General features: G+C 56.9%; 7 protein-coding genes across 7 annotated transcripts; 4 read left to right on the top strand and 3 right to left on the bottom strand.

Moving 5' to 3' along the window:
* The first annotated feature begins 262 nt into the window (after positions 1 to 262).
* B0H18DRAFT_965315 (ribosomal protein L35) lies at positions 263 to 1,244 on the top strand. The gene is made up of 5 exons (XM_048043250.1): positions 263 to 301; positions 450 to 498; positions 554 to 658; positions 716 to 866; positions 919 to 1,244. The coding sequence occupies exons 2-5, from the start codon at positions 461 to 463 to the stop codon at positions 1,000 to 1,002; spliced, it is 378 nt and encodes a 125-aa protein (XP_047900880.1). The 5' UTR covers positions 263 to 301; positions 450 to 460; the 3' UTR covers positions 1,003 to 1,244.
* A 735-nt stretch (positions 1,245 to 1,979) lies between these two features.
* B0H18DRAFT_866702 (Pkinase-domain-containing protein) lies at positions 1,980 to 4,308 on the top strand (the record flags this gene model as incomplete). Its single annotated transcript, XM_048039799.1, has 5 exons — positions 1,980 to 2,247; positions 2,307 to 2,917; positions 2,968 to 3,807; positions 3,865 to 3,998; positions 4,050 to 4,308. 5 exons carry the CDS (start codon positions 1,980 to 1,982, stop codon positions 4,306 to 4,308), a joined length of 2,112 nt encoding a protein of 703 aa, XP_047900879.1.
* A 931-nt stretch (positions 4,309 to 5,239) lies between these two features.
* Positions 5,240 to 5,879, bottom strand: B0H18DRAFT_1132611 (uncharacterized protein; the record flags this gene model as incomplete). Its single annotated transcript, XM_048035564.1, has 2 exons — positions 5,240 to 5,572; positions 5,628 to 5,879. 2 exons carry the CDS (start codon positions 5,877 to 5,879, stop codon positions 5,240 to 5,242), a joined length of 585 nt encoding a protein of 194 aa, XP_047900878.1.
* A 2,597-nt stretch (positions 5,880 to 8,476) lies between these two features.
* Positions 8,477 to 12,186, bottom strand: B0H18DRAFT_924625 (acyl transferase/acyl hydrolase/lysophospholipase). The gene is made up of 18 exons (XM_048041611.1): positions 12,034 to 12,186; positions 11,825 to 11,980; positions 11,701 to 11,773; positions 11,567 to 11,654; positions 11,463 to 11,518; positions 11,202 to 11,410; positions 11,139 to 11,151; positions 10,897 to 11,077; positions 10,601 to 10,842; positions 10,445 to 10,542; positions 10,217 to 10,390; positions 10,120 to 10,160; positions 9,964 to 10,065; positions 9,842 to 9,912; positions 9,704 to 9,789; positions 9,612 to 9,636; positions 9,470 to 9,553; positions 8,477 to 9,418 (listed from the first exon to the last, which is right to left on the bottom strand). Exons 1-18 carry the CDS (start codon positions 12,108 to 12,110, stop codon positions 8,852 to 8,854), a joined length of 2,343 nt encoding a protein of 780 aa, XP_047900877.1. The 5' UTR covers positions 12,111 to 12,186; the 3' UTR covers positions 8,477 to 8,851.
* Positions 12,187 to 13,662: 1,476 nt separating this feature from the next.
* On the top strand, positions 13,663 to 14,471 carry B0H18DRAFT_1090933 (uncharacterized protein). Its single transcript, XM_048032274.1, has 4 exons — positions 13,663 to 13,755; positions 13,818 to 13,883; positions 13,942 to 14,015; positions 14,064 to 14,471. The coding sequence occupies exons 1-4, from the start codon at positions 13,711 to 13,713 to the stop codon at positions 14,188 to 14,190; spliced, it is 312 nt and encodes a 103-aa protein (XP_047900876.1). The 5' UTR covers positions 13,663 to 13,710; the 3' UTR covers positions 14,191 to 14,471.
* Positions 14,472 to 15,360: 889 nt separating this feature from the next.
* On the bottom strand, positions 15,361 to 18,517 carry B0H18DRAFT_965292 (MFS general substrate transporter). The gene is made up of 17 exons (XM_048043249.1): positions 18,160 to 18,517; positions 18,058 to 18,100; positions 17,713 to 17,879; positions 17,540 to 17,663; positions 17,264 to 17,481; positions 17,107 to 17,207; positions 17,020 to 17,057; positions 16,895 to 16,989; positions 16,759 to 16,836; positions 16,672 to 16,705; positions 16,594 to 16,651; positions 16,485 to 16,539; positions 16,332 to 16,429; positions 16,181 to 16,277; positions 15,991 to 16,141; positions 15,630 to 15,925; positions 15,361 to 15,566 (listed from the first exon to the last, which is right to left on the bottom strand). The coding sequence occupies exons 1-16, from the start codon at positions 18,301 to 18,303 to the stop codon at positions 15,795 to 15,797; spliced, it is 1,632 nt and encodes a 543-aa protein (XP_047900875.1). The 5' UTR covers positions 18,304 to 18,517; the 3' UTR covers positions 15,361 to 15,566; positions 15,630 to 15,794.
* Positions 18,518 to 18,844: 327 nt separating this feature from the next.
* B0H18DRAFT_965290 (uncharacterized protein) lies at positions 18,845 to 20,981 on the top strand. The gene is made up of 3 exons (XM_048043248.1): positions 18,845 to 19,658; positions 19,709 to 20,573; positions 20,639 to 20,981. Exons 1-2 carry the CDS (start codon positions 18,951 to 18,953, stop codon positions 20,489 to 20,491), a joined length of 1,491 nt encoding a protein of 496 aa, XP_047900874.1. The 5' UTR covers positions 18,845 to 18,950; the 3' UTR covers positions 20,492 to 20,573; positions 20,639 to 20,981.
* The last annotated feature ends 5 nt before the right edge of the window (positions 20,982 to 20,986 follow it).

Genomic DNA, 20,986 nt, shown 5'->3' with positions numbered 1-20,986 from the left:
CGAACAGTGTCCCTGGCAGCTGGTACAATCTGTGTAGATTTAAGCAGTTCTACTCCTCATGGGGATCCCATTCTCAGCGCGAGTCCATATCAGAGTTCAAGGGGACGATTGTGAGTTCGACTTCGCAAGCCAGTGGGCGCCACCGTCGAGTGTGGCCAAAGGGCGGCGGCAAACTCCAGGAAGGGCAGGTGGCAAGCGTGGGACTGTGGCTGCTGCAACTGCACAGTTGGTAAACGCTCGGTCCCACGCTCTACTAGCCATTCCCGGATCGGCGCGTACACCCTCCACGACACTCCTCAAGGTGAATACTGCTGTTTATGTGCATCGAGACTCTGTCGGGGACGTCTTCATGCGGCCGGGGATTGATGTGCATGCTTGGCGACGTTTCCGACGGTCCCCGAGATGTTCTTCTGGGATGCAGCTGTACTGAAGTCTGCCTGTGTTGATAGATATCACCAAAATGCCCGGCAAAGTCAAGGCATATGAGCTGCAATCCAAGTACGTTTCCACTGTGTGCTTGACAGGACAGGGGACTGAGGATCGGGACTGCCAGGTCGAAGAGTGACTTGTCGAAGCAGCTTGCCGAGCTCAAGAACGAGCTCCTGAACCTGCGGGTGCAGAAGATTGCTGGTGGCTCTGCTGCCAAGTTGACGAAGATGTGCGTATCCGAACGGTCTGCCCAGAACTTATATTGATTTAAACCTTGGTTCTGTAGCAACACTGTCCGCAAGTCGATTGCCCGGGTCTTGACGGTGATGAACCAAAAGCAAAGACAGAACCTCCGGGAGTTCTACAAGGACAAGAAGTACAAACCTCTGGACCTGCGTCCCAAGAAGACGCGGGCGATCCGGCGGAGACTGACACCTGTGCGTGGCACTACTTTTGTTATGCACGTTGTGCTGATGCGATACTGTGCAGCACGAAAAGAAGCAAAAGACCCTCAAGCAGCGGAAGAAGGACATCCACTTCCCGCTGAGGAAGTACGCCGTGAAGGCAGCATGAGCGCGGTGTTTGCTGCTGGACAGGGAGCGGGTTCTTTGACTTTGTTTTCATCATGTATGCTGTACGCCACCACCGACCCTCCACGCTTCCTATGCCATATGTCGTCTCATGCAGGCAGAGTGTGTGTGTCGGATCAACGTAGCGGCGGTGGCCGACACCGCCGAGGATTGGAAGGCGGATGCGGGTGCACATGCTCGCTGGATTATCCTAAGCATCTGTGCGTGTGCCATCAGCGTGCGAGCCGGAGGCTTTGCTGCTATTCACGCCTGTGAGAGCAGCGGCCGTCGTCGCCAGCGAGCGGGCCAAGACTGAGGCAATAAATGAGGCATAGCGCGGTGGGCGGGGTGTTTCAGAGAAAGAGTGCAGCTGCGGGCTGGTGCCGTTCGGGGCGGTGGCGGGCGGCGGGAGGACAAGAGCTGATCGTGGCAAGTTGAGCCGATCTCCGCTCGCGCCTTGCCTCACGTCATGCTCGACGCGACCTCAGCTTCCCTCTTCTCTCTTCCTCCTCCTCCTCGCCCTCCCCGCTGCCCTCCCTTCGCACCCTGATCGCCGTGCCCTCGTCGTATCGCCCTAACGACAGACCTGGCTTCGCCATCTTCACTCGCCTGAAAAGGCAGGCCCCGCGCCTGTGCCTCTCGCGACTACCGGCCCCACTCGTCCGACGCACGCGTCAAAGTTTCCGTGATCCTCCTCGCTGCGTCCAGGGCTACAGCGCGGCCATCTACGATACTTACTTGACTGGCGACAACGGTGATGAACAAGGTTAGTGATCCTCATGGCTTCTCGCGGGGCGCGTGTTTGCAGATAAAGTCATGCGGATTGGTGACGTCCGGCATGTTGAGCTCGCCTCATGGGTCCTTCACGTGTGTGGGGCCAGAGGTCGTCGTCGTGCGCGTCTCAGAGCTAGGCCTACTACAGGCCAGTAGTGTTTCGCCACTTTTTCACTGCCCCCGCCCCGCCCCGGCGAGTCGCTCGCAATGCAGCGTGTTGTGTCATCGGGCTCCAAGCTCCTGCGCAAGTCGGGCAGCTCTGACCATGGCCATGCTTCACAGCCCAGGCAGCTCACCAAGTCTCCGCCGGCCTCGCCGGCGCGCGACAAGCGTCCGCCGGAGCCCTACCCTATACCGAGCAACAACCCTGCAAGCCAGTACACGCTCCTCGAGAAGCTAGGCACGGGTAGCTTCGGTACCGTGTACAAAGCGATGCACAACGACACCAAGCAAATCGTGGCTATCAAACAGATCGGTGAGTGTGCTCTGTCGGTGTGCTGCCCAACTGTGAACATCGTTCACGCTCCGCGTTAGACCTCGAGGACTCGGACGACGACATCTCTGAGATTCAGCAGGAGATCGCGAGTCTTGCGCAGTTTGACTCTGATTACGTGACGCGGTACTATGGCTCCTTCGTCGTCGCATACAAGCTGTGGATCGTCATGGAGTACCTGGCCGGTGGCTCCTGTCTCGACCTCCTTAAACCAGGCGTCTTTTCGGAGCCGCACATAGCGGTCATTTGCAAGGAACTCCTGCAAGGACTTGACTACCTCCACAGCGAGGGTACGATTCATCGAGACATCAAGGCCGCGAACGTGCTTCTCTCGGCCTCGGGAAAAGTCAAGCTTGCAGACTTCGGTGTAGCGGCTCAACTGACCAGTACACTGCGGCATACATTCGTGGGGACGCCGTTCTGGATGGCGCCGGAAGTCATTAGGCAAGCAGGCTATGACGCGAAGGCAGACATCTGGAGTCTGGGTATCACCGCGATCGAGATGGCGAAGGGCGAACCACCACTAGCGGAGTACCATCCCATGCGGGTATTATTCCTCATCCCGAAAGCGAAGCCACCTACCCTGGAAGGTGCCTTCTCTGCGACCTTTAAGGACTTCATCACTCAGTGCCTCACAAAGGATCCTGACACCGTGAGTTATTCACGCTTGACTGTACGAATCGATACTGAATGTATCTGCAGCGCCCCTCAGCCAAAGATCTCCTACAACACCGGTTCATCAAGAGTGCTCGGAAAACGTCATACCTTACTGAGCTCGTCGAGCGGTACCAGGACTACCGTGCCCGCGCACCAGGCAAGGCACCACAAATGTACCAGGCGACCGCGCGCAATAGCGGTGCATGGGATGGTACACTCCGGAGCGATTGGAGCTTCGACACTGTCCGGACAAATTCAGCCATGGGTTCGATCCGGAGCATGGCGCGGGACCTCCTACCGCCCGAGATGATCCCCGACGAAGACGACTACTATGACGAGCCCTCGATATACGACAACGACGGCACGATAGACACAACGGCGGCTACGACAGGTGGGAGTGCGCCGCTCCCGCTCGGCATGAACGCAGGCGCGCAGCACTCGACGGTGATCATCCGAACGCTGAGCCCGCCCGCAGACGAGAAGGCAGTGCCCTCGCTCATGTCTGACAACGTGAGCGATGAGACGGCGGGCAGTGCGGAGCCTGCGACGCCCCCGATGAACGAGCCGCCGCCTGCATACACGGGCTCAGTGCGCACGACACGCAGGGCGAGCTACCAGGCACGGAACAACGCGAATGGGACTGTGATTGGCGAGGCGGATCTGGGCACGGGCGTCGATACGATCCGACCGGTGAAGAAGGTGGATACGGTGCGCTCGTTGAGGATGAGCGAAGAGTATGTCGGGACGACGAGGAGCCGCGAGGGATCGAACTCGGCGCCGTCTTCGCCGTCGAGTACGAAGACTCCGCATAGGAGAGTAGCGAGTGAGGCGGTGAAGGCAGGCAAGTCCCTCGTCGACGAGGTATTGCTGCCAATACTAGACAAGGTGTGTAGACCGGGAGTGCGTGCATTTCTTCTCGGGTCGTTGATTTCGTAATGTTAGGCAACAAGGGACGACATGGACGCTCGCGAGATAGAATCGCTGAGCATGATCTCCCGAGGGTTCGAAGAGCTGAGGGACGTCAACCCCGAGCTTGCCTACAACATTGTTCTCGACCTACTCGCCGGCATCAACGAGTAAGTTTTCCCCCTTTTCGATTTGCCCCGTTTCACTCATCGCCGCCGTAGCAACTCTGCTGTGCGGCAGCACGTACAGACGGCACGCGGTCTCTTCCCTCACAGACGGATTATTCGCAAGAGCGAGATGACGGCCAAAGGGCTCATCGTCACCGAGGAGGAAGAGATCAGCGGCATGCCTCCTTCGTCTTCGTCACCAATACCGGGCGACGCCGAGCCCGGCTCCCCGACACGCAAGTCGCCTATATCCGAACTGCTCTATATGCGCTGGCTCGAGGGTCTCCGGCTGAAATGGCCGAGTATCCTCTAGCCCTTGTGGGGTCCGCCGCCCCTCACCTCCCACCCTGCTGATCACGCCGCGAACGCTGCACCTTACATGATAGTCACCACATACTGGTATCTTTGGACCCGCCTTTGGACTTGCCCTCAGACCTTCCCCCTGCCACGCATCATATCCGTTACGACATGCTCATGAATTTATGACTTGCAATGCGTTATCTGGTCCATACTGAAACCTCTCTCATGCAGACGCCCCTAATGCCCCTTGGACACTTGGCCCCATCCGTCAATACGTTTACTTACCTCCCCCTGGGCGCGCGACGTCTTTCATTCCTGTTCGCCATTCGCTGCTCGCTGACCACTGACCGCTTGCGTCCCTTGTTCATAGTGTACGAGTCGCCCGATGCATTATGAAATCATACGGTTCCCTACTTACTAGTTGTCTGTTCGGTTCTACATTGTTCTGCTCTGCTTGTTCTCGATCTGGTATGAGGAGGCACCCATTCGGCGAGAGTGATGTAGCTTCAAACCCGCGTGTATACCCCAGTACGAGTCGATGTACGAAGTCGGTCGATATCAGACTGCCAGGTAGTGATTGTGACCTGAATCCATTCGTCCATCCATCCATTGTGAGCAATCTATTGTACAGTGAGACAGCTATGATACACTGGGCAAGAAGGGATACATCCAGCGACGACAATAGTATGATGTGATAAGTTGAGTAGCGAGGATCGACAGCAAACGACGAGCAAACCGAAGTCTAACACCAGGGGAGTAGAGTAATCAAACAGAGAAACATGGAGACGTGTCGGGTCATGACTTTGCTTGTTCTTTTTCCTTTCTGCGCCACTTGAGCTTGGACAGGAAGTTGCGCTTCTTCTTGGGGGGTTCGGCAGGGGGAGCCAGCCTGTAATATCTAAGTCAGCACACGCAAAGCGAGGCAGAGACACGTGGCCGGCGACTCACTCGTCGACATACACCGGGTAATCCGCCTCCAGCTCTGCCTTCGTCGCCTGGATGTCCTCGTCGTGTGTCTCCCGCAGCGCCTCGGGCACGCTGAGCTTTCTCCGCCACACCGCCATGCTGTTGCCCGAGTTCGAGAGGAGGAAGACGAAAACGATGACCTGCTCGGCGGGGTCGTACAGCGTGACGGACTCTTGTAGGACGCGGTCGAGCGTGTTCTGGAGCTGCCCCATTGTGACCCAGTCGAAGGCCGGCTGGGCGGTCCCCGGGACGCGGTAGTCGGCGTTGGCGACGAGCGCGCCTCGCTCACCCGTCTCGAGGAAGCGTTGCAGCTGCGAAGGACTCCTTCAGTACAGGTGCCCATTATACTGGCGATGACACGCTCACCCCGATCGTGGCGAGGCCATTTGACATCGCAGTCACCCACTTCAGCAGGCTCGAGACTCGCGGGTCCTTGTCCGGATTGAACGACCATCGGATGCGCTGCCTCACTGGTCGATCGCGCGAGAAGAGAGCGCGCTCAGCGGGCATCAGGGCGTGTCCGTGAGAGGTGGCGAAAGAGTTCTCGCCGAGGCCGTTCCGTGGCGGCTGTAGCTCGAACACGGTCGTCTGTGTTGTCCGTGGCAGACCGGAGGCCATGGCGAACGTCTTGGAGGGGGAGGGATTCGTGGCATTAGACCATAGGGCTGGTTGGTATGCGGCGGGGGTGGCCGACACGGAGGGTGGGGCGGCAGAAGGGTGGTAAGGGCCGGGTTGGCCAGCAGGAGGTTGGTATGGATTGGGTTGACCAGCAGAAGGGTGATACGGATTGGGTTGGCCAGCAGAAGGGTGGTAAGCAGTGGGTGGGCGCGCGGCGGTAGAAGGATGAAACGCTGCAGGTGCAGGGCCGGGAGGCGCAGGGGCGGGAGGCGGAGCGCGAGAGCCGGGATACTCGGCCTGGTAAGATATAGTCGGAGAGAAACGCACACGCTGGCCGTAGCCCGATGATGGCTGGGCAGCTTGTCCCCAATCTGCAGCCTGTTTGCCTACCCCCCAGCCATAGCCATACCCGTCTTGCTCTCCCCGGTCGTCTTCTTCCTCTTCTTCCTCTTCCTCCTCACCCCATCCATCGTCGTCTTCATACTCCTCCTCGTCCTCCTCCGGGATCGGATCTGTGTTCCATCCGCCACCTCCCCATCCAGCGTTGCCCCAGCTGTCGGACTGCTGTATTGGCTGCGCGGATGGCTTGCTGCTCTTGCCACCGCCGTGCTGTGGTTGTTGCTGTTGGTGCGCCCGCGCGATGCGTTGCTGCAGCACCTGTTCTGCTTGCTGCCGTGCTAGCGAGGCCTGTTGCTGAACAAGACTTGGTTGTTGCTGTTTCTGCTGGTGGTGGGGGAGCTGGCGTCCGATCGCCGCAGCGGCCTGCTGGTACAACGCTGCCTGCTGTCGTCTATCCATTGCCGCAGGCGAGCTCATGTACGTTGGGTGCTGCGGCTGTGGAGGAGCACTCTTAGCGTGGCTCGAACTCGGATGCGTGAGCAGCGAGCGCAGACGGTCGGTCTGCTGCTCCGGGGACATCGCAGGCCTGTCCTTCTGAGGCGCAGCAGCAGCGAGCGGAAGGATAGAGGAAGGCGGTGCGGACGGAGGAGGAGGAGGGAGAGGGCTCGCAGAAGCAGAAGCAGTAGTCACCTTCAAGTTGGCCGACAGCCCACGGGCCTCGTTAGCCCAGTTCCTCCACCCGCCTGCGGTCGCCCCGTGTGATTGAGTGCTGGTTGTGGGCGCCTGCATGGGAGGCGGTGCTGGAGGCGGTGGGTGTGCGGCAGCAGCAGCAGACGAGGGCACCGGCCAGGCATACGTGCTCTGCGCACCTCCGCTGGGGTCGCGCCATGCGCCATCGCCGCCTGCAGCTGTCGCTGGTGTCCAATCGCCCGCATCGTCATCGGCCTTGGCGGCGGGCGAACCATTAGCCCCTCCCTCATTGACGCCCCATCCTGATGCGGCCTTTACGGCGGGCGACTGCGAAGCCAGCGAGATCGTCCCCGGCGGCGCACCAAAGTTCGCTGGCAGGCCGGCGAACGTCGCAGCGGGCGGCGCAGAGGCGGCAGCGGCAGCAGCAGCCGCCTTCTTGGACTTCTTTTCCTTCTTTGTCGGCTCGGCTGGCGGGGCTGCAGATGCTGCCTGATCGTCCCAGCCACCGACAGCTGCACCGCCGGATGTCCCCCAGTCAAGATCGTTGGTCTGTGCGCCTCCTCCCCACAAATCACCAGCAGCATCGGCACTCGCGCCCCAGTCACCCCCACTCGCGCCTGCGCCCCAGCCGTCGTCCGCACCCGTAGCCCCATCATCCTGAGCACCAGACCAGCCACCTTGTTGTTGAGAGATGGCGCCGCGACGAGCACGGGGCATGATAGGGCAGATGCAGAAACGCGGGGATTACGGGGGCGATGAAGGGGAAAGCGACATTGTTATTGTTATGTGTTCATGCTAAGTTTACGTGGTGCAGATAAGCGCACTGACATACCTGGAACGCCCTGCTGACTCTCCTCGATTGAGACGATCGCCGCTGGCTCGGATGCAAGGACGACCGCTGGTGGTGGAACCGGTATGCTTTCGGTGATAGCTAATGCAGGATCGACAGCGACTGCATTTTCCACAAAGGGCGGAGGATCTGCAGGCTTGTCCTGGGCCTTCTGCTTCGGTTGTCTTTTCGCTCCTTTCGCCATGCGGATGGGCACAGGGATCGCCCGAAATCCGGAGGAAGTGCAAATTTACGATCGTCCGCGACGCTACTCTGTGCAAGTACCTCGAGAGCCGTTGAAATATGCTGCCAGTCGACGTGAGGACGAGGAAGAGGATGCAGATAGCAAGACCCGGGGCGCTGAGAACGAGGAGGGCACACGAGGCATCTTCTGACCCACTTGAGCAGGAGCATAGACCCTCCGCTCGACGGCAGTCCTCTCCTCATCTTCCAGCCCGTGGGAAGATTGTCCGATACGCAAGGAGCGCCGGTCGGGTACCTACTATTCGTCGACATGCCTCTCGAGAAGGAGCAGCCTGGTGGTGGACTCGTGCACAAGCTGCCTCGAGAGTAATGTCAACTCGACTCTAAAGTACAATGCCGCCCTCAATGTGGACGCACTCACAAAAGCGGCACACGACGCGCCTGTGGCGCATCGTGACATCCACATGACCGTGTAAGCGCCCATGGGCGCCTACGAACCACCGAAGACTTCGACTCCGACTCACGAGCCAGCAGCTAGCATGCAAAACCCGTGTTACGATTATACACTTTCAAATCTACACTACAACACAAGCAGATGTGTGCACACGTATGTATATCGAGGCGTCGAGTTGCAAATGAGTCCGTAACAGACAACCCCCCCCCATCCAATGAAATAGACATCGCTGAGCAGCGACTGATAATGAACGTGAATAATCAGTACTCTCCATCCTCGCTGCCACTTGCGAGTATCTCCTCTCAAAGTCAGTCCGAATGTCGAACGAAGAGGAATGTCGCTGCCGCCTCGATATGATCGACAGATCATCGTCATCCGACGAGGAATCCCCGGAGTACACCGGCTCGCCGCCCGCCTCCTGTGGAAAGTCTGTCGCCCGCAGCTTATTCTTCCCCCTCAACGACGCGAACGTCGAGAACGGCGACCCCTGGCCCAGCCTGCGTAGGAACTCCACCGGGCTCGCGTGCGACGTCGACGCCTGGCGTGCCTGGGCATAGGCCTGCTGTTGCTGAACATCGCCGGGCTGCGGCGAAGGAGGGGATCCGGCGTCGCTCGGCCGTGATGCTCATCCCTCGCTGCCTCCTTCTCAACCTGCTCCGCCACGCTCTGCACACGCCGGCGTCTGCCAGACGGGCGGCGCGCTTCTGAGCTTCCGGCGCCCTGCGAAGGGCCAGGAGCAGCCGCGGGCGCTGCGTTTCGCTGTTCTTCTCTCTGCGCGCGCGACAGATAGGCTGCCTCGGCATCCGTGTCCATGGGCAGGGGTCCTTCCGATAGTGTTGAAACGACTGGCGTCCCGGCGACAACAGGTAGTTTCGTGCCTGTGTTGGGTTCGGGAATGCGTCCTTGTGGTGCTGCTTCGCCCTTGCGGGCTGTTTGGCCGCGGGCCTGCATGGCTTTGCGCACGGTCTGACGTCCAAGGAATATTTGCTGCTCGAGCCGGAAGCGATTCTCAATCATGTGCAACTGGCAGACTGTCAACCACTAGACATTTACAACGAGATGTGATCGGCCTACCTTCGGCCATGTAACGAGCTGTCCAACATGAAGCATCCTGGCCAGCTCGGCCTCATCAGGGTCGCTAAGGATATGAAGCCAGTCCTGAGCCATCAGAAGGTTGATGAATTGTTTGGGCCACGAAAGATACACATCAGCGTACCTGGAAGCGCGTCCGTGGCCAAATTCTACATTCGCAGCATAACGCCATTCAGTGATTGATCACAGCAGACGATACGATCCCAGTGTACTCACGTCACACTGCCTTCGAAGCGCTGCAGGAAGACACTGGACCAATCTTGCCCCAAAAGTTGTGGCAGCAAGTCGAGATCACGAATCAACTGCGGCGTAAGAGTGAGTACTGTGCGGCTCCGGGCCATATGATAAACATACCTTGAAATTCTTCGTGAGCTCGAGTTTCAGCCATTGTTCCCCGGCCGACAACAGGAAGTTCCCTCTCCATCCTGACAACTCCAATCAGCTAGACGAATGGTCAACAGCGCCAGCAGTCTTACCCTTGTTCTTCCGATGCGCCACCGGCTTGCCAGCAGACCCTTGCGGAGCAAAGAAGAACAAATGTACGTGAGGGTTTACTTGAGACACAATCGGATGTGTGACTGTCCAACTATCAGTATCCATCAATCGTTCCTCACCGGCAGCTATATGCATACCATTGAAGTACAGGTTCAGTGCTTGCACAGGGATGTCAACTCTGGTGATGGTGTGAGTGTGCCTAGAAAGCATCCAGCCCGTGACTGCGGGACTTACCTCAGTGAGCCGTCCTTGAACTTGCTTCCCCAGTTCCACGGTACAATGGAACCATTCTTTAACTTCTGCATCAGAACGACAGGGTTCAAGATGCCGGGGACCGCTGCGGATGCCAAGAGAGCACTCCAGATGACAGTGTCTGGCGCCGTCATGTAGTTCAACAGCTTCGTTGGTCTGAACGGTGGCCTCAGCAACAGGTCAGGGCTAACAATTGCCTGAACTACTCACGAATGCCGATCAGCTGGGACCACTGAGATATTCAGTATCCGCCCGGTTCTCAAATACGCTTCCCGGAATGTCATGGAACCGCGCGTGAAGAAGCAAAGCTAGTGAACGGTGATAATCTGTCGCGGTCCTTGATCGCGGTCAAGATCGATGCCTTACCTTTTCTGCCCAGTGGACGGCATCGAACCTAGCGCCGGTAGACCAGAACCTCTTGAACCAAACCTGAAATGGCTGTTCGAATGCAGTCAAACGTTTGGCCAAGTCCGGAGTGAGCAGAAGTCTCAGTTCTGCATCTGTGCGTGTGCAGGCCATAGCCGCTACGACACCTCCCGCAGACGTGCCCGAAATGACGCGAGGCATCAGTCCGGCGTCCAAGAAGGCCTTCACAACGCCGAAGTGGTCTACAGAGGTGCTGATGTGAGTCACAGAAGTTGTGTCTTTCATCGCACACATACAATAACCGAAGGAAGCACCACCAGACAGGCAAAGAGCAGACGTTCCTAGATTCGTATTCACACCCTTGAAGAAACGCCGCTTCTCGTCGTTTGAAAGGTCCGTAGATTCGCGCACGAATTCTAGGGCCTTCGCCTCCTCATTGATGTAGTCTTCGACGAGGTCCTTCGTCCCATAGAAAGTCTACAGTAAGATCATGGTGAGTCTGGAGAATCATCCCCGAGTAATCGATCCTATCCCTCACCTCACTGTACAACCTAGAAAGTGTTAGATGAGGTAGCGAACGGTACCCAATCAGCGAGCTTACCTCGATGATTCCACCCCAGCGAAGTTCGTACGGAGAGAAGTCTCAAGGACTCCGACAAGTCCGCGCGCGTCCCCCTTTTCTCGCAGGGCTTTCAAAGACTTCCTGACTTTCCTGACCAGCCTCCAGTCATAGAAAGGATCCTCGTCTGCGTGCTTCCACTCATCGAAGCGCATATACTCGTCTAGAACGAGGGCGGCATCTTTCCATTCCTTATGGGCTCACTCAGACAGAGGATATGCCGGACTATCTCAGTCGACGCACCTGATATGTTTGTGCACTCCGTAGGCGTTGTCTCAATACTCCTTTGCGGCCTCGCCCTACCTTCTGCATCAGCAACCGAAGAGTGCAACAGTAAGAATGCTCACATGCGGACAGCCACTCCTTTGCGTTGACCATTTGCCGAATCAGGATGTACATACCAAACTCCATCGCGATGAATAGGAATATGAGGCCCTGTAAACGATTAGGCAGATGGTGTCCAAGTCATCGGGAGACGCACCAATAGCGGCCATCGCACGATTATGTACAGCCATTCTTGCCGCTTGTTTTCCGGCTGACTCGGTTTCCTCCTTCTGAATGTCTGTAAGGAACACACCAGTACTCTAACGCATTTGTCAGCTTACCTCTTTACCTTGATATTGACTGGGGCGAAGTCGGAGAGCGCAGAGATCTTCCGTACGCGAGGTCCGGGACTCATCGGTGCACTTGTGACATTAGGAGCTTCATCATTAAGGTCAAAATCCTCCGTTTGAAGTGCTTGCGAGAACGCTTGTATATGTCTATGCGCGATATTCAGCCAGACGAGTACCATGTAACAGGCCAGAGTACGTACGCTTCAACGACGTAATCTACGTCCAGTTCAGAACGAGCGGTACGCCTGCCATCCGCGGTGTACTTCGATTGCGACATTAAGTTTAGGTAGGTATCTCGTAGAGTAGCAGGATATATGTTGTCGAGATTGTAGTGGTAGCAGAGCAAGTGTGGCGGACGCTGCACCCGCCGGCGGCTCCTCGATGATGCACCCGCTCGGGCCGACTCTCGCACGGAAGCACGTGAAAGGCACGTGCGCGTGTCCCGATCGTGTCTTGAACCACGTCGGCGGCGGGTGCGTGCCACCGCCACTGGTCCGCCAGGTCGTGTCCTCCACACACGGTGCATAAGTACAAGTACTGCTGTTCATCCTATCACTCGCCACAGTTTGTCGTTAGAGCCCCATTATCTGCAGAACTGGTTTCGCAAGCTACCTGCCATGGCTAGGAGGCCCAGGACGATGGGTCATGATGTTGTCAACCGGCGCAATGAGTTGTGACGGTGCAGACGCTTCAACTGCCTTGCACCACGCTACAGAGCTGGCCATTGGTACGCAAACTAGTTCATGGACACTTGAACAGCTCTTGCAGCTGACCCTGTCGAACGAATACAGTGCTCGTCAGGATGGCAAAGCGACCTATGGCGGAGGGTACGGATGCGTATCATTCCAGCGCTTCGTCGTAGTAAGAACGCGCCCCGCACCACATGTATGGACCGGCTACGCATGCATCTTGCTCCATTGACTGCTCGCATGTGAGCATGATGGCTTGCCTGAAAAAGTAGCCTCGCGAAGGAGGGTATCATGCATGCTTCGCACAATTAGGCCTGTGCTCGCTTGCATGGTTCCCTCCTGCGCAGCCGGGGATTTCCCTCGCTGATGAGACCGCCTTACCTGCCAGACGCCATCGGTCCATCGGTACAACACATGAGCACACCATCGCAGTCAATGATCTCTCCAATGGCAGTGGCCATGCGGTGATCACCATGGCAAGTGGGGCGTTGTCCTCTCATGAGGCCTGAGGAGCAGAGAACTGCTTCATCTCACGCGATCCTCAATTCATGCTGCTTCGATTGTTCTGAGCACGTCATGCTGGCTGTGCGATCAGGCCTGTTGTGATTCGGTGCCCCGGAGCCTGACGCCACCGACTGCGGGCCCTCAGAGGAGAGCACCATGCTGGTTGCTGCGAGACGAGCGGTGGAGACACGGTATCACTACCCCTGTTGCTTCCTGGTGAACAAGGACACAGGGGCTCCCTGAGTTGCCACGGCCGGCCGTCTGTGCCAGTCTAAGACTGCGCATCCAGATCTATTGTGCACGAGATTGAGCGCGAAGTAATGAAATACTCTGTCTGCTGGTTGCTCACCCTGAAGCACTCGTGACAGTTGGCGATGGACTCCCGGATGGCGATACCACAGCATCGCAGCGCCCTGGGGCCGGAAGGGAGATAGCAGCCGTTGCTGTTGGACGGATCCGAATCAGCACAATCAGTTGTGATTGCTATTTCAGGCCCCTCTCTAGACTCATCGGCTAAACGAAATTCGAGCGTGCGCGACGACGCCCAAGGGCCAGCAGCCTTCTATGGAAAGGTGATGTCAGGAACTCGCCGATCCGAAGCGTATATAAGGCCCCTTGCACAGTCCGTCCCAACCCAAGCCCCTTCCTCTACTACTACTCTCATCCACATTCACACTTGCAAACATGGGTTGGTTTGACGACTCCGACAAGTCTGCGGCCTACGACGAGGTGCGTTCGCTATGTGTGCCGTGTCTCGACTTCGCCCTCACAATGTCCTTGTGTCTCTGCAGGTCAACAACGCCCCCCACAAGGCGGAGCTCTCCCATGAGCTGATCGCAGGCGCTGCGTCCTACGAGGTAGGCTTGCTCACAACTTCTTGCGCGCTGGACACCGTTAGTGACCGCAATTACACAGGCCGCCAAGGCCTACGAGAAGCACGTCGCGGCCAACGGCAAGCCCACGAGCCATGCCGAGGCGAAGGAGCTTCTGTAAGTGTCCGCTCTGCTGCTGAATGTGCTGCGCTCATCTGCTCCCAGTGCTGGCTTCGCTGGTGCCTTTGTCGACCGCTTGGTTGAGACCAAGGGCCTCGACTTCGTTGACCGCGAGAAGGCGAAGCGCGAGGCTGCGAAGCACACCGACGAGATCGTGGTGGCCGAGTACTAAGCCTGTCGCAGTTGGGGGGAATGTGTATTGTGAAGTCTAGCTGCGTTGTACCATCGATGAAATGAAGCTCGCATTGTGATACCATCCGATAGTACTGTGCCCGATTGACCTGAGATTATCAGTGCACCATGACGTGACGATTCTTGCGGTATAGCAGGCACGCAATATCATGATGCTATACAGCTTGTATACAGCCGCTGAATTTCAACATGCCGCCCGTCTTTACAGAACGCATATGATGTCCTGTTAGCGGAAGTGTGCTCACAGGCTCAACAATTATCGCTACGTGAATACCTGCTTCACACCATATTGTCTGGGATAAGCCTTCGCACTATCATAGCCTACTGGCTTCGTATAAGGCTATATGATCGCTCGGTCCACGCCCTCCTATTAGTATGATAGAGCGCTAACGAGGCAACTTGAAATGGATTCAGAACATTGCATCTCACACCACCTTTTGAGGTTAGTCTTCCTCATAGTCTCCGTCGCCCGTTTCACTTCCGCTCAATCAACCGCGCAACGATGCAGAACAAACTCTCCAGCGCCATTGCGCGACGGTGGAGTGGTAGCAAGGACTCGGAAGTCAGTTGGTGTGAGCCATTCGTAGGCTTGGGCACACGGAGGCCGGCGGTACAAGAGGCGGGAACTATCGCACATGAGGCCTGAGGCCTTGAGGACTTCCCGACTACACCGGACCATGCCGACACGGTCCCACCCTCATCCTGCACGGGATGCGCGCACCTGCTTTTGGAAGGCCTCGTGTTGAACTGTGAAGCTCTCATGCCCTGACGCCCACACCATGCAATCAGAAGACATATGTATGGCAAAGCTGTTTGTCGGCGGTGTTCTGATTATCAGACTTGTTTAGGGGACATAGATTTGACATGAGCACTTACCCGAGGAGGGGAAACGTGCAGGGCGGCGCTGGGTATCAGCGGCGGCTGTGAACGTGGCTGGCGACAGAAAAGGAATGACACATCCGAAAGCCCAAGGACGACGGTGAGCTGTCAGTCTCCATGGTCAGCGGCTCAGAAGGACATCAATAGGGAAGAGATACGGACCAATACTCAACACCGTGTGTAGACGTCGAAATCTTGAGAAGGCCGCACGCTGCGTCGTTTCGAAGAGGTAGGTGCGTTTGCATGAAAATCGAAGCAAGTACTACATAGTACCAACCATGGTGCGAGAACCTCTGCTGCCGAAGCAGCAATGTTGACGCAGCGGTAGGCAAACTAACCATCGGCAACACGTCTAAATAGTCTCGGGAGAAACCACTTAAGCCTTCTTGGAGAGCAATGCTTTATCCGTGCGTCAATTGAATTCGAGCAGCCTCTCGTTTACGAGGCATGTCCTCGGTAGTGTGGTCAGTGTTCATTCTAACACCATATTAGTAGGCCTCGACGCGCTGTAAGTGATCCTCTCAGAAACATAGACTGAACTTGCCCCTGTCCGACCTGGACACCGTCGTGTCGCGCCATCCATCCTAGAATACGGCCAACGTATCGCGTAGTACGTTCCCTGCTCTAGCGTCATTCAACGTCATAACACTTCATGAACTTCGACGATCCTCGCACGTGGGATCCTCGCGAAAAAAGATCCACTCCTCATGCCTTCTTTCCATAGTCTTTGGAGTCTAGCGAGGCGTCCTCCTCGACATACACCCCCGTCTCCGCGTACGACCGGTTCCGATCCGCCCACGCGACAGCGTCTCGGCGGCCTTTCTCCACATCCACGCCTGGCATCGCTGTTCAGCCTTTCCCCAAAAAGGGGTAATTCGACGCACCGAACCAGATGACATACTCGCTGCGGTGCACAGCGCGAAGAGGAACGGGAAGCCTTTCCAGTTGTTCTGTGTGTTGTTGATGATCGCCTGGATGACGTTCGGGCCGATCATCGACGACGCGCGGTTCGACAGGCCAAACAGTCCGAAAACTTGCGTTCCCAAGCAACGCTGGTCAGCCTGGGTACACGTTGTCGGGTATGAGCATACCATGTTGTCAAACCCGGGCGGTGCGAGCTCTGCCATCATGGTTTGTGAGAACGCGTAATACGGAGCCTGGAACAGGCCGAATACAACGTTGTATGCCCTGAGATGAAGCCAGAGTGAGCTGCGGTTACGAAGCACACATGGGCAAACTCACCAATACTCCCAGACCTGATGGAACCCGAACTTAGTTGTCCACAACCCGATCATACCCCACAACGGGATTAGGATTGTGACCACGTTTGTGACTACAAACTGAACATAGCGCTGAGCACCGCATCCACACACCGGAACGACGCTGGCCACTCACCATCTTCTTCGTGGGGATCTTCCAATACTTCTGAATCCACCAGAACCCGATTGTGCTGCCAAAATGATCATTACACGAATTCTGTGATTGATGAAACTGTTCCGCGTACCTGGCAGTGGAAGTGAAGGCCTGCGCGAGGCCGAGGTACGTATTCTTGAGGAAGGAAACTCGAACTGATCGTTCTGACAGATGGAGATGAGCGTTCCCGTGGTGTTCAGACCCTAAAATGCGGGGAAATTGTGAGAAGATCTTGAACGTAGTCTTGCAGACTTACGTCAGAGAGCAAGAAGAACGCGAAGAGGTAGATGAAGGTGTACGGCAGCTTCTTCCACTGTCTCAGAGCTATCCAGATCTATTGCGAAACAACGCGTCAGCGCACGAGTTCAGAGTGGGGGGTAGTAGTTACATACTTGCTTCCACCCGATAGTCAGGTAGTGCTCGCCTTTGGGGAGCGGAGGCCAGGTCGAGGCTGCTGGAAAATGACTGCGGCAGGTTAAGACAAAATCTATGCACCAGTGTACTCAAGAGTACTCACACCACCATATACCGAGTATGATCCAATACATATTCGTCCTACACTAAATGAGATCGGCGGAGCAGAGGCAAAGTAGCGAGGACTCACAGGACCATCGTGTAGTTGTCGACGAGAGCATTGTTCGCGAGCGGTAGCAGAATCGACAAATTGAGGCATAGGACAAAGATGTACCCAATATTGCTATGCCACTATAGCTCACTCATCAGCACAAACAAGCAGGCTTAAAACCCAATCCAACGCGCACCGTGCTGAGATTGCTGACCCGGTTCTTCTCTAAGCTCTCTTCACGCTCGTACTCCTCCCGAGAGACCTCCTGGTTCTCGAGCTTGTCGCGCAGATGGCGGGCATGCGGAGTGTTACGCGCAAGCCGCGGGAATGCTGCAGCGTAGAAAACAAGGGTAGCACCGTATGAGACGAAGGAGATGATGTATATCGCCATTGCGGCTCCCCAGCGAGACGGCTCTGCGAGACATTGTAGACGTCAGACGGAAGAATCCCATCATAGGGATGTAAAGCATACCCGTCAGAGCCATGCTAGCGAACTGGGCAGCCCAGCAGATGACAGTGATGGCGAGCAGTAACCAGCGTCCGAATGTACCGTAGTCCGCTGCCGAGCCGATCGTAGTGAATATGAGGGTCATGATCTGAGGCAAGTTAATTGATATTCCAACACTACAAAGTACTTGAGCGTACCGCAAAACTGAGACCGTTTGCGACGAGCACGATGGAGCTGACCGACTTAGTACCACTTCCCCACGGGAGGACACATTGCTCAGAGGTGGTGCATGTGGATCCGGGGCCTTGCGAAGGGTCCCAGCCAGCAGAAGTTGCCAGATTCTGAAAGAGCGTCATGGAGTACCCTGGGTCGGTCCGCGGTCAATACCGACGCCTCAGTGACTGAAAGTTATAGACAAACCATTGGGCCCGACTCCCTTTACGTGCTGTCAGAGATCCCTCGCCAGTACATGAACAGAAAGAGACTCACGTTGTCTCCGTTATAGTACACTGTACATTGCAGTTAGCGGTCTGCGGGTGGACGTGTACGACCAGACTTTAACATACAGTAGTAACTCCACAGTTCCTGCATGGACGGCACTCAGTGAAACCTCTCGATACTGGTCAGGAAGAACATGTACGCACCCTCCGAGTGACCACAGGCTCTTCTCTCTTCATTGGCGCGACATCTGCTACCTCAACCTCCGTATCCGGGACCTTGCTGAGATTGTTCACCTCCACCACGTCCTGGACAGCAGTGACTGCCTCCGCTCGCACAGGCTGGGACATCCTGCGCTAGAAAGACTGAGCCTGAGGACAAGAGTCGAGGAGGAGGAGCAGTGCGGAGGATAGCCCGGCTCCGTATGGCGGCATACAGAGCGCCGATATTTGAGAAGCACTGAAGTTCTCAGGAACAGGCCGGCGACTTATCAGAGCGTGGACATTGCGGGCTAGTGGGAGGAGTGGGCGTGATAACGAGATAGAGGACTGCATGAACAGGGAGATACACATGCGCTTGCGGGAGGGTCTTGTGACGACTGGTACCTCGGCGTACCTCGAACTCAGACACCACTCAACGTTGGCTGCCTTGAAGCCTGCGCAGACCTGCACCGACACTAGGAAAAATCCTTCCCAGACAGTAGTTTCAGCAAGGATGAATTCCGGTGGACAAGAACTGTAAGTGAAGAACATCGACTCAGGTCTCGAGTAAGCGCTGGTGGTCCTCGCTGGATGTGATCGCGCCGGTGACAGATCTCCGTGACATCCGTGACAGCACGCGTCGAGGGCGCGTCGCGATTTCCCACGGACACCGATTCGTCGGCGTGCGCGTGTCTGCTGCGTGCTCGCGCAGAGTCAGACTGCACTCACCCGCGAGCTCGCCTCGCCCCACACTCCTTTCTTTCTCTCTTCACCGCGCTTTTGCACCACAAGCAACGATGGTATTCGGACTGTTCAGCAAGAAACTACCCCCGCCTCCGCCCGCATCGATACCGCTTCCCCCCTCGCCATCGCCGTCCAAGGCAGAGCTTCTGCCGCCCGAGCCTACGAAACAGGCTCAGACACAACTGCGAACGCCATCGCCGTCGGTGGACTCTGCATCTATTGCGCATGGCCCAGCACAGTCACCGTCGCCCGCTGCCCAAATGGCGCGGCTCTCAGTCGACGAGCGCATACGGCAGGGCTCTCCTACGAGACAGGCCGGGCCGAGCACCCTTGTCCAGACGCTAGGACAGCCGGCGTTTGTTCCCCCAGAGGCCACAGTGGACTCCCTCGCGGCACACATCAAGTCGATCCCCGCGAAGATCTTACATGCATACGTCCTATCCCACCTCCCCCATGCGCCTGAGCTGCTCCTCCCTGCCCTCGCAACGTTTTTCGCTGAACTCGCACCACCGGAGAAGCTGCACTGCGTGCGATGTCACAAGGACTATGTCGAGGTCGAGAACGACGATCGCAGCTGTCTCGTCGCCCATGACGATGAGAGCGCAGAGGTCGAACGTGTAGGGCGCGGGGCAAAGACCGGGCGACCCTTGGGTGACCCAGGCACGACATACGAGACGATCTGGGGCTGCTGCGGGAAGATTACAGAAGGCGACGGCGACCAAGGCCCACCGGATGGGTGGTGTTACGAGGGCAAGCACACAGTAAGTACGCCTAGACATTCACTCCCATGATCTCACTCAATGGCTGGTAGACCGATATCAAGCGTGCCCGTTTCCGCGCTGACTCCACGCCGACGAATGACAAGCTGGTATCTTGTCTCCGGCGCAACTGCCATGGCATCCGCGACCAGCTCCCGCGCGCCTCGCTGCGCAAACGCAGACGGGAAGTGAATCTCAAGGAAGCCTCCACGGAAGAGGACGATATGAGCGAGGGCGACGCGGACAGCGGAGTTGACGAGATCATGGGGCGGAGGATAGACAGGAAGGGTAAGGGCAAGGCGAAGGAGAAGCCGAAGAACGCGAACGATGAGAATGAGCAAATGGACGTGGATGATAACGCGAGCCGTGCGGGTAGCGTGCGCGGACGGGGTAGAGGGCGTCCACCGAAATCCGCGGCAAACACTCCGTCTGGCCCTGGAGCGCCTAAGCGGCGCGGTCGCCCACCCAAGTCCAAGGTGCAGGAAGCGACAGACGTGGAGGGTGCAGATGCAGACGTCGACGACACCATGTCGGTGCGCTCATCTGTAGCACCGGCCGAAGCGCCCAAGCGGAGGGGCAGGAAACCCAAGAGCAAGGCGTATATTGAGGACTCGGACGCAGAGATGCGGGTGGAAGACAGCGAGATGGAGCGGGCGCGGAATAGGGAGCGAAAGGAGAAGGGCCCGCGGACTCGCAGTCAAAGTAGAACAAGAGGCGCGGAGGGTAAGTCGAAGACTAAGGCACGAAAGACGCGGGACGAGAATGTGAACGAGGCGAAAGCTACTGGGGATGAGGAGGACGAGCTACCGAAGAAGAAACGGAAGACAGCTGCGTGAACGTCTATGCACGCAAGAACGCCTCGATTGTTCGCTCCCCGTCTTTGTTTGGTGGTATCCTGCGTATGCTATATCTCATCTGGTGAGTACTAGTGCCCCTCACTGTTGTTCCGGATAACGACAGGAATTGCTAACTCTTCTCATTAGACTCATCTATATGTGTATTTCGCTGCCCCTTGCGTCAGGTGTCTTCAAGCGTATCGGGCTAATTTATCAAGGACTGATCGTCTATTGTTATGACATGACACCCTTTCCTTCAGATTGCCGTGTATCGATTACGTCCCTTGTTTCCACTGTGTCCTTGGTTTGCGTTGATCCACTGTTTGGCTTTCTGAACGCTCTTTACCAGTCATGCTCACTTGCTCTGGCATGTTGTTCTTTGCTAGTATACCTTGTGGTAGCGAAACCTGCTGGCATCCCTACTCGTAGCATCGATGCATCTGAATCACCAAGGATCTGGCCCAAGGACTCGGAGGGTCTGTGTCCTTTGTTCGC

The sequence above is a fragment of the Fomitopsis serialis genome, assembly GCF_022376445.1.
Source record: "Fomitopsis serialis strain Sig1Antser10 chromosome Unknown B0H18scaffold_1, whole genome shotgun sequence".
In the NCBI taxonomy this organism is placed as follows: domain Eukaryota; kingdom Fungi; phylum Basidiomycota; class Agaricomycetes; order Polyporales; family Fomitopsidaceae; genus Fomitopsis; species Fomitopsis serialis.
The sequence above is the reverse complement of the archived record's forward strand: the minus strand, read 5'-3'. Positions and strand labels throughout refer to the sequence as shown.